The sequence below is a fragment of the Lepisosteus platostomus genome, chromosome 2 (genome assembly GCF_059453375.1).
Source record: "Lepisosteus platostomus isolate fLepPlt1 chromosome 2, fLepPlt1.hap1, whole genome shotgun sequence".
NCBI classification, from domain to species: domain Eukaryota; kingdom Metazoa; phylum Chordata; class Actinopteri; order Semionotiformes; family Lepisosteidae; genus Lepisosteus; species Lepisosteus platostomus.
Genome location: NC_142612.1, coordinates 14699210 through 14716784, shown reverse-complemented (window position 1 = coordinate 14716784; position 17575 = coordinate 14699210). Strand labels below are relative to the sequence as shown.

The 17575-nt window shown below is 41.8% G+C and overlaps 1 protein-coding gene and 1 long non-coding RNA gene across 2 annotated transcripts; one reads left to right on the top strand and one right to left on the bottom strand.

Moving 5' to 3' along the window:
• Positions 1 to 95: 95 nt before the first annotated feature.
• On the bottom strand, positions 96 to 16258 carry LOC148675990 (uncharacterized). Its single transcript, XM_088599682.1, has 10 exons — positions 15840 to 16258; positions 13329 to 13502; positions 12323 to 12487; positions 9522 to 11594; positions 7068 to 7193; positions 4946 to 5068; positions 4190 to 4318; positions 3412 to 3615; positions 2882 to 3013; positions 96 to 1240 (listed from the first exon to the last, which is right to left on the bottom strand). The coding sequence occupies exons 1-10, from the start codon at positions 15898 to 15900 to the stop codon at positions 1101 to 1103; spliced, it is 3327 nt and encodes a 1108-aa protein (XP_088455808.1). The 5' UTR covers positions 15901 to 16258; the 3' UTR covers positions 96 to 1100.
• LOC148675991 (uncharacterized) lies at positions 8746 to 12623 on the top strand. The gene is made up of 2 exons (XR_015925394.1): positions 8746 to 8854; positions 12367 to 12623. It is a non-coding gene; the product is annotated as an uncharacterized LOC148675991 (long non-coding RNA).
• Positions 16259 to 17575: the final 1317 nt, after the last annotated feature.

Here is a 17575-nt window from a genome sequence, read left to right as displayed (position 1 = left end):
GCTTAGCAGCAAGTCACAAATTCAGAGCCAAGAAGTAGAATTGATTTTAGTAAATGGATCCCATTGTCTGCATTAAAAGACAAGCATACAAAATATTTGTTTGATACATTTTTTATTTCAAGAGCAGAAATACTTTTATTCTGCAACCGAACAGTTTCACAATGTAAAAATGCTTTGATAATGGTCAACGCTACAAGTAGAAATCTGTGTTTGTAATGGGCTACACTATATACAAGTACAAAAATATAATATGTTATATACAGAGAAATATAAGTATTTTTGTTATTTAGTTTGAACTGTATGTCCTCCACAAAACCTGGTGGCAGCCAATCTTTTTTCAAAGGAACTAAAAAACTACATTACAATGTTTTACTGCTTGCTATGCTACGTTCGGTAAGCTGTATGTGAAGCAGCAGGCTTTCCTTTCTCTTGCTTGCCTTGTCGTTTTTTATTTTTTAATTGAGTGTGGAATTATAAGGAAGGTGACAACAAAAGTGATCTCCCTTTTACAGGTGACGTGCTGTCCTTTTTGTCTTGCCTCTCCCTGAGCAGGAGATTCGGGATTGGGAAATGACATGTGATCCCTACAACACTGCCAAAGTTTAATGGAAGAAAATCCCCACAGAGAAAGTGAGTGGAAGCTGTAGTAACACTGTTGGAAGACACATGGCCCCAGAACAACATACCAACAGTAAAATATCAAGAGAGCTTTGAGGAGTCTGGTTAGAGCCAACTTTATCATTTAGACGAAACACAAAATTGTTGAAAATGCATGAAATTATAGAAAATAAAACACTAGGATCTTTACAATTGTTTTTGGTCCATTTTATCTCTTAGCCATGGGTGTTTAGAGGTTAATTCTTCTGAAATACCTCTGCTTCTGGCTGACAACCTACAATTCATGTGATGTTTTATGCACTTGCAGTAACTGTGTTGTCACAGCAGGCTCTTCTGTTATTTAATTTGGGGCCTAAGAAGCTGGCCTCAAGTGTTGCTGGATCTTGCAGGAATGCATGGGGTTGCCTTTCTGCTCAGAAGCCCAAGCCAGAAGGTGAATCCACAAACAACATGTCCTGATTTCCATGCAATTACACCTTCCTCTACGTTTTGACTGGCTGACACTTCTTCCTGCTGTATGGAGCAAATCTGTAGTGTTCTGGACAGGCACACTGAAAGCCGCCTTTGTAGTTGATGCAGATGTGAGAACAGCCTCCATTTTTAGAGTTGCATTCATTAATATCTGAAATAGAATTTCAAGTAAAGAAACGTCAATTTATACTCAGTGGTATATGAAAAAGACAATGTTGCATAGTGGAAAATTAAGAGAAGAGAAAACGATGCATTGAATCCATGTGTTGTGTATTCTTATAAAATGTTTTGAGTTCTTAGAAACATGACAGTTAAGGAAGTGATTTTTAGTAACAGCATACTTTGTATCCTCTTCAATATGACATTTTTGGAATCAGTTCCTTATCTGAATAGACCATTCTGACAGGTGAATTAGTACTTTATCTGTTCAGTGTTTCAGCTTCACCCAGAACGTCCTGTGTGTCACATCCAACCCTGTGCTTTAATTACCTAGTGTCAGGCTTAAAAGCACAGGGCTAGCATTGGCCTGACAGCTGACCTCTGCTCCACCACTGTCACTTGGTGCCATTAGCCATGGACACCAATTGACAGCAGACCTGGATCACCTGGAAACAATTTACTGCCTCACCCCCTTCAGGTGATTCAGGATATATGAGGGCTAAACAGACCTTGCTCAGGGTTCTGTTATGAAATTTTGACTCTGAGTCACTTGAGTTCTCAAGCTTTTTCCCTTCGTACTTTAAAGACTCCCATGTTTTGTATTTTTCCTGGCTTGACTCCTGGATCTCCTCATTGCTTTGTTGACATTTCCCACATCCAACCCAGATTGCCCAACCTGGCCTAATCTTCTCCAACACTACTACCTCTTGCCTGTTTGGGATTTCTGCATTGCTTTCACTTGTCTCTAAACACAGCTGCATGCATGCAACTCTGCAAGGCTTTCTGGCTGAGCAACTGCATTTCTGCCAGCCTGCGATTTCTGCTTTGAACCCCTGCCTGTTAAACCACCATTCCTCCTGTGGTTCTGCATCCCTGCTGCACACAGCACTGCACTGCAGCCAGTGTCAGTGTGCTGTCCCCAGTTCCCCTGGGTCTCATCTGCCTCAAGCCCAGCAAATGGGTTCATTTTGTAAGTCCCAGTCTGCTACTAGTCCTTACCAAGCAGCAGAATCATTACGTCTTGAAGCCTGATCTTGTCAGATCTCAGAAGTGCTCCTAAAGAGTGGGGTGGACAGGGATGAGATGGGACACCTCCAGGGAAAACCAGGTTGCTGCTGTAAGTGTTGTTGGTGTCGTTATTCCCTCTAGCCCAGAATATCAATACCAATGCTCCAGTACAGTTATTTGAGATACTGTGATACAGACTGTTATGCCCTTCAGATGAAATATTAAACTCGACTACTTCGTCATTAATGGTCCCATAGCGCTGTTCATAAGAGCAGGGATGTTCACCCTTGTGTCCTGGCTAAGTTCCACTTTAGGTTTCCTCATTGTGTCCTACCTAAAGTTCTCTAATAATGCAATTAGTGAAGTAATTTCTCACTTCACCTGATCTGCTGTGTAGGTGGGATGGCAGTGCAATACGGCTGCTGTGTCTCACCCCGTTGGGTGCTGCACTTCAGTGGTAAAGTGCGTGTCCCCTCCTGAATGTAAAGCACTTTGGGATGAATAGCACTAAACAAATGCAAGGCCATTTTATTAATCAAATTCCCTTGCATGATGGGCTTCACTCCACTAGTGGTCAGTTGAGTTTCTGTCCAGACGTCACATTAACTGGCTCAGTGTAGCTTACCCTGGCAGTGGTAGGCATCAGTGTCCAGTCTGTAGCCCCTGGGACACATGCAGCGGTGTGAGCCTGGCAAATTGACACACTTCCACTCACACCTGCGCTGGCGGGGTCCTGGCTCCTGACACTCGTCGATATCTGAAGGAAGGTCACAGCTGATGAAGTCAGAGATTAACAGTTTGATTCAGGAGGCCAACCATGCTTCAAGCGAATTAAATTCTAATAGGTTAAATTTCTAATCCCGTTGTTTGTTGAGAGTGAAGCTCATGGGAAGCCAAGTTATATTTACTGAATGGAGAAATGCTCTCGCCAGCACATGATCTAGTCTCACTTCCTCCCGGGCTTCGACAGAAAAGTGTGAGTTACATGTAATGCTAACTCTTGGCAAGGCAGACTCATGTCCAGAGTTACAATTACAATGTTGAGGTTTTAAACCCCTCTACAAGAAGAAACACATCAACAGCAGGCCTCGCACAACACTTCCGCTAAACCCCAGGTGCCCGAGGCCGCTGTAAGCCGGGTGTCACTGTCTGTACCGGTGCAGTGCTCTCTTTGCAGGCCGCTGCTCTCTGTACGGTTGCTGTGCTTGCGATATCCCAAGGGGCACTCGGCCACACAGGAACGGCCGTCTCCTGCCAGCTTGTATCCATAGGAACAGGAGCAGTGAAACGACCCGGCGGCGTTCTGGCACTCCATGGCACAGGGGCCCCGCCCGTCGTTCTCCAGACATTCGTCAACATCTGCCCGAGAAGAGGAGGGCCTATCAGACGAGGCCTGAGTGGCGGTCATCCCCCAGGTAACACACTGGAGAAGTTTGTCTGAGTATCTCTTGTTGAATTACTGCGCCTCTTGGCTAAATGACTGAACTGAAAACAGCAGCAGCAGCTTCTATAGGCGCATTTTGTATTTAACATTTTAATCCCGAAGCCAGTCTTTCATAAAAAGTTTTTTTACTGAAGAACCAACTACTGTCATTTGTTATTAGGTGTATAGTATTATTAATAAAATGAAGAATACTGAAGGCAAAATAGGGTGGAAAAGTAGGTCAGCGGTCAGAGGTTGGCCCTGGGCCCAGTTCCTGGGGTGCTATCTGCATGTTCTCCCTGTGTTCACATGGGTTTTCACCTGGTGCTCTGGTTTCCTCCCACAGTCCAAAGATAGACCTCTGGGTTAACTGGCTTTTGGGAAAATTGGCCCTGGTATGTGTGTTAATATTTAGATGGGTCAACCTTTGGAAGACAGATCAAAAAGAAGTTTAGGAATCTTTAAAATGTCTACAAAACCCACCTAGGAAAAGCCTTGACATTTTCTCACCTATGCAGTGACCTTCAACTGCTCCCAATCTGTACCCCTCTGGACAGTGACATCTGAAGCTCCCTGGAGTGTTGATACAGCCAAACAGACAGCTGGCAAAGCCAATGGGCAGCTGGCACTCATCTACATCTGTGGACAGGACAGGACATTTCTTCAGCTCCATTCCTTTACCTTTGAAGCCTGAACTGTATCTCTAATATTGTCTTTTGTTACAATATATGTGAATTAAGAGTAAAGTGTCTCGGTTAGTACTGCTGTTTCGTCTGCTGCTTTTATTTACATTAATGTTGCTGATGCCACAATAATTTTCTGGTATGTAATCTGAAGCTTGTTCTGAAGAGATATGAATGTATCATTAAAAATATGCATAATCAGAGACAAGTACATAGGGCTCTCGAATCAATTTATACAAACTCAGTTGTATTATATGATTTTTCTGAAGGTCTTCCTGAGCTATCAGATGAATGGTTAATCATAAAAGGTGATTTTAGACTACACAGAATAGTCAACTCTTCCTCTCGCCTGTGGGGTTTGCGACAACATTGCAACCATACAGTACATCCACAAAATTCAGTTTGCTAAATTCTTCTATATCGTCAATGAATTAATTTTGTTACCAAGATTTAATGACCAGTTTGAGAAATTGCTCTTCATCTGGCAAACTGCAGTTCCCCTTTAAGAGCATGACAGCCAGGGGCAACACCTATGGCAGAGGTGGCCCAGATGACTCTACAGGCCCTGAGTAGAAGCACTCACCAGAGCAGGACCGCTCATCTTCTGACAGCAGGTATCCAGGCCCACAGCTGCATTTGTAAAAGCCAAAGGTGTTGATACAGTCCTGCTGGCAGTAGTGGAGGTCCTCTGCACATTCATTCACATCTACAGAACATCAGAATAACCCACAACACCCTGTTAAGCAAACGTCACACAGACAATTCCCTAACATCCCACCTTATGAGTGTGCAGCTGAAACACTCTGATGGTACTCTGATCCTCAGGGGTAGGAAGGTGATGAGAGCGTCTCAGCTAAGTACTTGTATTAAGATGTGTTTTTCTGTGCCCCGCAGTAAAATGCTTCTTTGATAGAAACCCTACTACTATTGTGTTGTAGATCAACCAGAAGAGCTGCAAAAAAGGTATTTTGTGTGGGAGATAAGGTGATGAGATAATCTTTCACAAGCTGCTTGTCAACTGTTATTATTTATGATAGTTTAATTTGGTTACCATAGTTCATAGTTTCTTATGTTTTTTGTGTCTCCACATCTGTCTGCATTGTTAGCTCTGGAGCCAACCTGACCTGTACATATTCTCTTACAGTAAACCCATACAGTTTCAAGGGGAACATATCTGCTTTTGAAATAATATCTGTCTAGATAAAAGTAAATGAATGTAACTAAGACTACTGGCTAATGAGAGTAAATGTCCAAATTTACTGTCATTCCTTGCAGTCAATATCGCAAGGTGGACTTTGTATGATGTATGGGCTTCTGAGGAGTCTAGCCAGAGACTTTTGTATTGCATATGGAAAAGGTAGAAAGGTGGAAGACGAACATCAGTATCAGCCAGTTAAGCATAACAGCAGATGTCTGAGCTCAGTGTTGTATTTGTAAAGATTTCAGGAAGGAGCAAGAGGGGAACCCAGTCCTTCATTTACTGTTGTTTGTATGCCTGTTGCTATACTGAGACGAGGCTGCAGAAGTATTTAACTAAATGGAATAACATTTCAGTGCCAGAGTATGAATGGTATATCGCTAAAGTCTATAATTAGAAATGACATGTAGAATCCCTAAACCCACAGTATTGAAGTAACCATGATGTGAGAAACAAAGCCACTGCAGGAACAAATAAATAGAAGCAAAAGAACAATGATCTAAATCATATCAACAAATCGGGCGTCAACTGCAGATGCTAAATGTCTAAGTACAGAAGATAATTTCAGGTAGTCCACTGAAAAATTAATTGTGCAATATGTTTTTGTCTTACAGTTAATATCTTTATTTAACCTTTTACATTGAATCAGGCTTATTTGATCATGGCAAACACTTTTCTTTGTCGGCACAATATGTTCATACACTATACCTAGTGAAGAAGTTTGATGTTATGAGTTCATGCTGTTTTCAGTAAGGGTGGGCCTGAGGCAATTAAGAACTACTAGTAATGTATGTAAATGAATTGAAATGATGTAATGACTTTTACAGAAGGAAAAAGCCTCTAGAGAGAAGTATGTCGATACACAGTAGATAAAAAAGGGTGTTTCTATGAGTGTGGCACAGTGGCACTGGGGTTAGCATTGCTGCCTCACAGCACTGGGGCCCTGGTTACAATTATGTTATCTGTCTGGACTCTGTATGCTCTCCTCCCATATTCACGTGGGTTTCCTTCGTGTACTCCAGTTTCTTCCCGCAGTCCAAAAACGTGCTGGTAGGCTAACTGGCTTCTGGGAAAACTGGCCCCAGTGTGAGTGTGTGCGTACATGTGTCTGTCTCTGCCCTGCGATGGACTGGCGTCCTGTCTGGGCTGTACCTTGCTTTGCACCTGTTGCTTGCTGGGATGGGCTCCCCTGTGGCCATAACCTGGATTGCACAGTTAGAAAATGGATAGATGTTTTTTTTCTTCAAAGAGAGAAGAACTCAGTGGAAGGAATGAATCAGTGTTTTTTTTGTACATTACTGCAGTACCTGAGTTTCCTGTGGGCTTGTGACCCCAAAGGGTCACTTTTGCAGGACTACATATTCTTTGGAGAACAAAGTTTGATCCATAGTTGAAACAACCCCCCAGAAAAAGGGAAACCCGAGATTTCTATGCCAACCGGTGAGCTCCTCTTCGTTGCTGGCCTCATTACTGCCACCCCCTCTTGAACCCCAACCCTCGCGATTACCTCTGCATGTTCTGTTGTCCTGCAGCAGCTCAAAGCCATCTCTGCAGTTGCACTGCGCTCGGCCCTCAGGGGTCACCTCGCAGAGCTGAGAGCAGCCTCCATTGTTCACAGAGCAAGGGGTGACCTCTGGAGCAGGGGACAGGGAATAAAAGACAATAGCAATCAAGAGTGAAGTGCGGTTTTCAACAATTGCTTTGGTGCTGTGCTGTATTTTATACGTGACATTCATTTCACGCCTGATAAGATTTGTCTTTAGGTCTCTTTGCAATAAGTGTGTGAACATGCTGTGACAAGATTGCTAGGTTAGATAAGTGTGTGGAACTTGATAACTGAGCAGTCTTCACTATTTCCTCATTATTATAGTAAAGGCTGTAGGGCTGTAGGTCTGCTCTTAGGAAGCATACAGGGAAATAGAACATGCACTCCTGGGAGCAAGATGACAGGTTTCATGTGGTACCTCCTGTCAAGTGACCTTCTGATCTGGAGATATCAGAACAGCCTCAGGTCTCATGTTATCATAGTAAGGACATTAACAAAGACTAATAAAGCGAATCCATACTCATAAAAGAATGAAACCTTATTACTTTGAAGAGACAGTAACAGCCCCGACACTCTACTCCATTTATAAGCAGGCCTTATGAAGTAACGCACAAAAATGTGCTTTTTTATCTTCATGCCTTAGAGTTTCCATTTCTCAATACAGTTGAAGTTGCAAATATTTCATTTATATCTTAGTAGTCTCAGTAATATACTTTAAACTTCATCTTTGTAATACTGTTTCTGCCTAGCCAGGTATAGGCCTCTTCTGCAATAAGCAACTGGAAAGCAGAAGATGTCGGAAGACTGTGTAGTGCTTTATTGTACACATAATGGCAAGGTAAGGGCAGTAACGCAAACTGATTGGGAAAATGCCCAAGTTCAGTCCTGTAATTCAAAGCACACAGGTCTGGTTTGAGGTAAATGCTCCGAGGACCGCTCTGCAGAAACCTGTGGTGTTCCTTCCTGACGAGACTGAAAACCATAATTATCCCCCCCGAGCAGAGGGAAGTGCAATTGGCTGAGAGCAGTTTATTATTTCGCATGTCTTCAAAACATCCATCTCCAGTCCAGAAGTCCATTTTATACAGACATCAAGGGAGCTCCCCTCAGACTATGAGGGCTGATGTGTTTAACAGAGTGCCAGTCGCCACTACAGTAATAAATTTTACAATTTACAAAATAAACACCAATACTCCAGTGGTTTGGCCTCTCAATTGGCTTAACAACCACATATCAAAGCAACGGTTGCCTGCTTCGATTAGAGAGAGCCGAATTCTCACCAGGAAAAAAGTAATAACAGCATAACAGATGATGGAAATGATCCTTTTAGAATTTATGCTCCCAACATATAAATGTTACATCAGGGATTTTATGGTTTCTGTCAGTGTAAAGTTTTAAATATCTAACTATGGCCGGTTGCTTGCTCCCTCTTCTTTTGTAATGTCTCTCAATAGATGAATTACTCATTTACTACACAATTACAGTAAGCAAGGATTATCACTTCTGAAGTCTTCATTTTAGATTAGGTGTTAGCTCTAATGGAAACACTGTTCATAACCCACATGGTTACATCAGAGCCATGAGTCAGCCAAAGCAGATTAAACAACTGAGTGACACACTGAGCCAACCCTTTGCTGGGCAGTCAGACTGGGGCTGTTACATAAATGGTGCAAAACGATATGGACGGCAATTAATTTCTTTTGAGGAGTAAGGGAATATATGCAAGCCATTTTCATAGAGGCTCAAAGGTAAGTGAAAAAGAAGTCTAGCAATGCCACGTCAGTTATGGAGTAGGGCCTCAAACCTCTTCAGTTATCTTGGAGTTCCAAGAAAATTGCTCCAGTTGGAAGTTAGACCCTATCGTTTCAGCGTATGGTGATTTAAGAGATTTTTTGCCATCCACATCCTTGGATGTGATATGACAGTCTGATTGAATTCCTGGGAGAGGTCAGCCAAGGGACAGAGGCTGTGACTGGGAAACTGAAGCAAAGGAAGGAAGGAATCAGCGTCTTTGTAAATTGTAGTTTTGGTTAGGTTAGAAACACATTTAAGCCATAGCAGTAACACATGAAAAATCTTACTGTGATTATGTATGAACTATTTGTGGATAAAAGCTAGTACATTCTATGCAAGTAATGTGTTTGACAAATATTATTTTTTATTAAGGGACTCGTTGTTTTGGCTAGATTTCACTTCAGGATATCAAATATTTATTTGATATCTTCGTTTTCTTTCCGTTAGTTAGATTATAGATGATGTGCTACAGTTGTATCTTTAATCACTGTGACTAGATAAGCAAAACTCGCCTCCGGTCAACAAAGAAACTTTTCCAGTCAATATATTGACAAGACCTTGTTAAAAACTCCCTGTGTTGTATCCTCTCTTACCTAAAAATAATATAGAGCAGTGACAAACCTAAGCAAGCAGGCGTGACCCCACTCCATCTGCCATTGTGTAGACAGTAGCTGTAGACATCGCCGTTGGCGAGTGTGTATCCAGGGTAACAAGAGTACTGCACATAGTGTCTGTACTGCCATGGGGAGGGGTTGACAGCTGTAAGGAAATAGAAGGTTCCATGGGGAGGAAGTGGTGGGTAAGGACACACAGGCCTCCGCTTCAGTGACCCCAGCAGTGGCAGCTCATCAGCTGTGAGTTCCACGAAGTTGTGATGGGAACCACTAGGTGTGGGGTCTGGCAAGCCAGCAGCAGGCAGTGCATTGATCCTGTGGACTGTGGCATCTCCAGTCTGATCCAGACGTTCCTGTGTCTGGATTCTCATGGTTCCAGGTGATGACATCAGGGATTCTGAGTCACTCCGGTTGAGGCCACCTGCCTGTTGTGTTGTAGTAACCTGTTCAGCAGAATCATTTACTGCAGTCTGTTCTGTGCTCACAGCAGCTGTGCCTGCTGTTGCTGTGGTGCCCTGGTTTGCAGGAGGCTGTTGATTGTGATGTCCTGTGTCCATATCTGCATGTTCCGTTACCCACATGCCTGCTTTGGGTTGTGTGGTTGCCAAATCAACGAAGGCTGTTTTAGCCAGCCTGTCTTTCAATGGTTGTAAATTCCTTTGTTCTTCTGTTGTTGAGATGTTCCATTGGTGAGCATGTTTTTCCTGAGATTTACATACAGAAGAGGCAGCAGCCTGTCCCAGACTGTTTATCACAGGCTTCAGATTATCTGTTGAGATTAACGAGACATTTTGAAGCACACCTGTCGCAGAGGAGGCAGTAGTAGGTTTGTTGTTCTTTTTTCCAGCTCTAGTACTATGCTCAGTGTTGTCTTGAAAGGTGACGTTAGTCTTAATTTCATCAGATAAAAATATAATTGTCCTTTCTAAACGACCTTGTTTATTTTTTTCAGGATGTTTAAGAGATGTTTTCTGATTCATATCACTGAAAGATGCATCAGGACTCATCACTGATCTAATTTGGTGAGGTGCACTTCCTGAATATCCTGAGTATGATTCCCCTACCAGGAAAGTAGAAGCTGTGGAATTCTGTGGACTTGCTAAAGACTCAGAAAACTTTGCATGGTCTTTATTTATAGACCCAGATGTGGCAATATTGCCTTTGAATACTAAAGATGTATTAAAGCTGTCTAGTACTGATGATTGTGCCTGTGGAAATGAAGGGGTGCGTAAGGAGTCTTCTGAAGTATCTGGTGTGTTGGTAACATGGTACACAGTGGCTGATACAGAGCTATCCAGTAAAGGAACGGGATCTGAGGTTGTTGATGATAGTTCAAAAGAAGGTCGATTTAGTTCCTGAGAAGCAGTTGAATCTATAATGCGTGCTTTTGGAGAAGAATTTGTCATGGACTCAGAGGTGACAGTTGCTTCATGTGTCTTGGAATAAACAGAGTGCTCTGCTTGCTGCTCTTCTACAGTCTGTGAAGCGATAGTGAATGGTTCAGTGAAGAACACTAGATGTGAGGTTGTCTGGTCATATGTTTTTTCATCATGCTCTGCCGGCATAGAGGCCGGTGACATTAGCAGCATTTTGTCCTGTGAGAAAGAAGGTGAGCTCTCCTCGTCTGGAGCAGGTGGTGATGGTGCCATTGAGAGTTTGGCAATTGACAGGGAAGAGGCTGGTGATGTCAGTGAAGACAGAGGCTTGTAGAGAGGTCTTTCATAGTTGCTTGGTTTACTGTATACTTCTTCTGACTCTTCCCCTCCTCCTGTAGTAGCTCTACCAGACTGGTACTGTTTTTCAATAAACACCTCCTTTTCTTTGGGCTCTGGAACTCTGTTGCTCACAGTCAGCTGTCTTAGTGCCCCCGCTGAGTATAGTTGTTTGGGATTTGAGGCACTTGGCTCCTCTGCCAGTAGCCCAGGCTCAAGGAATATGTCCTTGGAAGCGGCACTCAAACTGCTATCATACTGCAACTGGAAAAGATTCTTCAAGGCCGATGGTGCATTCAGATTCTGAGCCAGGCTGGACCTCAGCAGAGCAAGGAGCTTCTGTTTGTCTGAGCTCATCACATCAGACTCTGCAACAAGAAGCAGGGTGAATATCATGCACTGCACAGACGCAAGATTAAAAAAGAAACAATACTGAGGCAGTCAGTCATTAAATATAAATGTGAAATACAATCTGAAATACAATAATGCATCCTGTTGGTTAGAAAACAGCCCAGGTACTGTAGTTCATGTCCATACAGTCCTTCTAGCCACAGTACAAATCTGGACTGAGACATCGTGACAAATGTAGAGTAAGCAGCAGATGTTTGTAAATACAGAGAAATCATGGCAAAGTTATGGTTAACCATTTTAAAAACTGTTGGGAATAATGGCAAAGTAAAAGCATACCGGTATGAATTTCTAAAACACCACAAACATTTCAGCCTTCAAGAGAAAGTATTTTACACTGGAGCTCTCCAATACAACTATTTCCTTAATTATAACTCATCCTTTCAGTAATCCTGTAATCCAGCAAGTGATGTCACAGTTTTGCAGTAGTGGGCAGGATAACAATGTTAAATATCCCAATCCCGGCCTCAGCTTGCAGGAGGCTTGCACTATTCCAGTCATAACAATCAGGATTCCCTACTGCTGGATCTGTGCTGGCACATGATATTGGCACATTCAGTTATACAACTAATTAGATACATTTTAAACTAATAGTCAATTCAATTATATAACTGAAGTCTTGACTGTAATGGAGACTTGCTCTGTGGTGTACTGGAAAGGTCTGCACTGTGCTTCCTGAATTGCTCACCTTTGCAAACTGGCTTAGTGCTGTTCCATGTTCTTCCCCTGCAGTACAGCAGAGGACACCCAAAGAGCCTGTAGCCCTTGTCACACATGAAGAAGACAAAGGATCTGTCGGGGGTCATCATGCTGTTCCCATGGAGTATCCCCCCCGGGTTCGGACATCCTGAGGCTGAGGAGAGGGGGTGTGTGAGGAGCGCAGTGACTGGAGGGCAAGGGTTTTTTTTCACCTGGGTCGCCCTGCTGTTACCCAAGACCCGAGAGAGGATGTCTCACTCCTTCCACTAACAATAGACTGGATTTGTGAACATCTCTTTTGCTTAGTATTTGCATGCAGTGAACAAGAAACATCTACAGTACAGAGAAATAATAATAATAATTCTTACACTTATATAGCGCTTTTCTGGACACTCCACTCACAGCGCTTTACAGGTAATGGGGACTCCCCTCCACCACCACCACCAATGTGCAGCATCCACCTGGATGATGCGACGGCAGCCATAGTGCGCCAGAACACTCACCACACATCAGCAATCAGTGGGGAGGAGAGCAGAGTAATGTAGCCAATTCATAGAGGGGGATTATTAGGAGGCCATGATTGGTAGGGACCAATGGGAAATTTGGCCAGGACACCCGGGTAACACCCCTACTCTTTTCGAGAAACGCCCTGGGATTTTTAATGACCACAGAGAGTCAGGTCCTTGGTTTTACTTCTCATCCGAAGGACGGCACCTTTTTACAGTATAGTGTCCCCGTCGCTCTACTGGGGCAATAGGACCCGCATGGACTGCAGGGTGAGCGCCGCCTTCTGGCCCCACTAACACCTCTTCCAGCAGCAGCCATAGTTTTTCCCAGGAGGTCTCCCATCCAGGTACTGACCAGGCTCACAGCTGCTGAGCTTCAGTGGGCTGCCAGCTGTGAGCTGCAGGGTGATATGGCTAAATGGAAAGAAATAGCGAAAGGATCCCGTTCTGCTGTTTGAAGGGATCTTGACGCAGTATATTGCCACTCACCCACACATGCAGGCGGAGCTCTGGTCCAGCGGCCAGAGATGCAGCTGCTGGTGCGGAAGCCGTGAACTCTGAACCCTGGATTGCAGGTGAAGGTCACGTATAGCCCCCCGTAGCGGAAGAACGTGCGCCCGTTCTCCAGGTGTCTTAACCCATGGCACCTTTCTCCTCTAGAGTCTGCAAAACCAAGAAAATTAATAGCCAACGTAATAACTTAATAAATAAATAACATCACAGAAACCAGCAGTATTTAAAACTACACTTGAATTAATATACATTGGATTTTCCACCAAACCCTCACAATACTTCCACTATGTTTAATGGACCAAGTGGACTCCTACAAGTGCCATAGTCCATTATACTGTACTGTATATTTGCTGGCGATGGTGTCTGAACCTACAGGGGTATTGCACTCAAGAAAAGGGCAAAAAAAAGATTATTTAATCTGCTTTACTTGACAAAAACTGCGCAGCATCAGGAAAATGTGACTTTTAACCTATAAAAAGATATCCATCCAATATATAAATAAAATCAACACAAAGAGATAGATAATTAATGTCTTTATGAATAACATTAGCTAAAAATCAATTGACGTGAAATAAGAAAATGGTCATGTTCATCCATTTTCTTTCATTTTGTTTGTATCATGCCATTTCAGCGAATTCAGTAAGAAAATGACACGTTTTCGTGTAAAAAATATGGAGGTTTTTTTTATGAAGTTTTTTACAAAGTTTTCATGAAGACTTTGTAAAAACAATCAGGAAAGAATTGTTGAAAAAGGGGCACCTTGACCACAGGTCCCACAGTGTGTAGTGATATCATTTACCAAATGCATGAAATATAGCAGTGGTTCATTCTTAAGAGTGAATTCTTAAATTTCTACATTATACTCAAGTTTTACTGTACTGTATATGTGCACAGTTTGCTTGCTTAGCATAAACAGGACAGGCTAACAAAACAGAGTTCTAGTTGTATATCAGGGGTGGTCAGCCTTCCTCCTGGAAAGCAACAGTCCAACAGGTTTCACGAGCCACATTTAAATGGTCAGTTTCTAAACCCTCACAACAACTTGCCTTGAGCACTGAGGAGGCCGAGTTGTTCAGTTAGTTAGTTGAGAGATCAACGAAAACACCAACACAGCTGTCAATTATAGTACCTGGCCATTCCTAATAGATAACTGAACCATGTATCTTACTTAATGTATTTAAGTTATGAGAAACTTAAATTATGTTCCATGTTGTTAGTAATTAATTATTTAATATGGGCTTTTTTTGTAAATGTGATTGTCACTTTGCCACAATATCACGGCATTAGAGCAGACTTTACAGTATGGAACAGTATGTTCACTTAATATATAGAGGATCTTAAGAAACTGTTGGAATGCTTACTGTATGTGCTAAAAGCCTGAATATTATTTTGTAATGTAATTTTAAGAGTACTGATTTTTGTTTACATTTCAAAGTGATTTCCCTTCAGAGTGCTTTGAATTATTCTTAATTAAGATCCAATAGCTTTTCATCACAGTGGCAGAAAATCTGGTTTTGATACTGATAAGAACATTCAACCATCAGAAATCCTACAGGCATGTCTGTTCCTTAGGGCTAATGAGCTACAGATCCAGATCTCTGTCACAAAGGGGGAAAAATAAGGGGGTTTTAATGCCTTTGGAAGAAAGTGTAAAACAAATTGTTTTCCAATATTTTGTGGGAAACTAACAAAAGAACATTTTTATGGTACCTTTATTAGTATGGAAACTCAATATTTTCTTAATCCTGAACATTTTTTTAAAAAAAGTTCATAACCGCAAGTGGCGAACTTTTTCTTTTGAAAGTTTGTATTATTGCTTTAAACGGCAGAAAACACTTCTCCTTTACTCAGAAATCCAGTTGTGAATGGAATCAATAAAACATTTACCTTACCTGTAAAATCCTAAATTCAAAAATACATATTCTTCCATTTTCCATTTTAATATATTAGACTGGATAAATACCCTGTGTCCACATCACAGGGACGGGCCTTATTCCTTAATATTTTTTTTCTTCGCAGATTTTAAAGATATTTATTTTTCTGACTTTTTCTTATCTGAATTTTGAGCAAACTGTGACATATTGTAAAGCTATAAATGTCGACCCAGTTCCACAACAAAAAAGGATCTCCTTCATCCCCAGGTTTTCTGCACCCAACACATTCATTTACAACATTTAACTGCAAAGGGTATCCTCATTTTGCTATTAAAATGAGAGCTCTCACATTATAATGCATTTTTAGTCAGTACCAACCCATTATTCCTAAAACACTAGGAAGTAGGGATTTAAGTCATTAAAAATCGTTCTTTTAAGCAAAATATGGTTCACTACAAAGGTAAATAGGAATTTGTTGATCACTTTTTTGACTGAAATTGCACTGCAAACTGAAAAGCCACCCTCTCTGCATCCTGCCTTAAATTCTTTAAAAAAAAAACATTTTCACAGCCCCCCCCCTCAGGCATCAGGCATCGACAGGAGGACCCCTTACCGTCCGTGAGAGCAGCCTGGAGAAAGAGCAGCGCTGGCAGCAGCCCCCGGACAGCCCTCATGAAGAGGCAGTGAGCAGGTGGTGAGAGGGGTACAGCTTGCTGGCCGATCGCTGTGGAGACTGACAGGAGGAGAGGAGGGAGGAAGACGCCAGGCTGGAGTCCCTGCAGGCTGGACCATGGACTCCCTGCCCCCTGCAACACATCACAGGGCTGGGCCTTCTGGCTGTTCCCTTCACCGGCTTTGTACTTCTGTGACTGAGAACAGATTTCAGAAGAAAAAGAGATTTTTAGCTCTTCTGAAATCTACACCTGCCTTAGCACTTTTATTGTAAGCTGTGATGTTTGTCATCATTCCACAAAGTTCAGTCTTCGAATAATAAGTAACTCTGACTCAGAAATAAAAATAACAATAATAATAATAATAATAATAATAATAATAATAATAATAATAATAATAATAATAATAATAATAATAATAATAATAATAATAATAGTTGTTGTTGTTGTTGCATTTATAGCGATATAATAAAGAAATGTTATATTCATGCTATTTGTTTATTAAATATTTATATAACAGAACATAAAAAGCAATATTTTACTTTGCCCAGTACATTTTTGCTTTTTGGTTTCCTGTGTAAAGTTCAAATGTGTTTCGGGATTACTGGACATGTTTAGGCTCCAAAAGATTTTCATAAGTTTGTCAAAATCTGAACTAACGTGTTATTAAGGTAGATGAAACAAATTTAAATCAAAGGGAGGGGAAGAAAATGTTCTGACACAATCAAAGCTCATTTACCCAAACACACTTCATGCCTACTCTTCCTGTCCTCATGTAAAGTAAATAAAGGCTGAACATAAGGGAAATTAGAAAGCGGAGAGAAAAGGAATTACAAAAACGTTGGGATCTAGATTTGTTGAGATAAATCTTACCATCTAAATAACTTGGTATTCTTAACAATTTTGACATTCTGAAAAAAATGCTTGATTCTTTCTAGGGGGCGATAATTACAAGGGCTTCCTTCGATTTACCCATTTAAAAATGAAATGATTTCACCTTCCTTAGGGTCTCTCAACATAAACTCACAAGTCTTTCATTAACCCGTCACGGCTCTGGGTATAATCTGTGGCACCGAAAGCACAACTCATGTTATGCAATTTCTGTTTAAAATCAAACTTCAGAGAGGGAGTCCTGCGAGGGAAGACGGATAGTCAGGGGAAGAGTCGCCTGGACTCTCTCAGTGGGGGCTCCATCATTTCTGCTTGTTCTTCTGTTATTTTATCTCCAGGCTTCTGGAATTCATCCAATCCAGAAGCCAGCCATTCCACTCTCCCCTTTTGCCTCTATTACTAGTTGTGTTTAACTGCACATGTTGCCTTTTAATTAAAAGACACTTAGTCAGAGAAAGACAGGCCCTTGGTCTTGACGGCACATCTGGATTCCCAGCTTGCTACAGGATCCTGGACCGGAACCTATTGCAAAATTTCTAAGGCTCCTTTACACACAAACCCTCCAGCTGCTGTAAATACTCAAGGCAACATACAAGAGTACACAAAAACCAGGAATTAATACATTAAAAATGTTTCAAAAAGCCTCTTCTGACAGTCTGAGAACCATTAGAAAAAAATGCAACAATAGCTACGGCACTTTAAAACTCTTTGTGACGTGTTTTTTGAATACGAGAAATAATTACCCCCTTTTTATAGTTTAATGCTTGGAAACACTTTGAAATCCAAA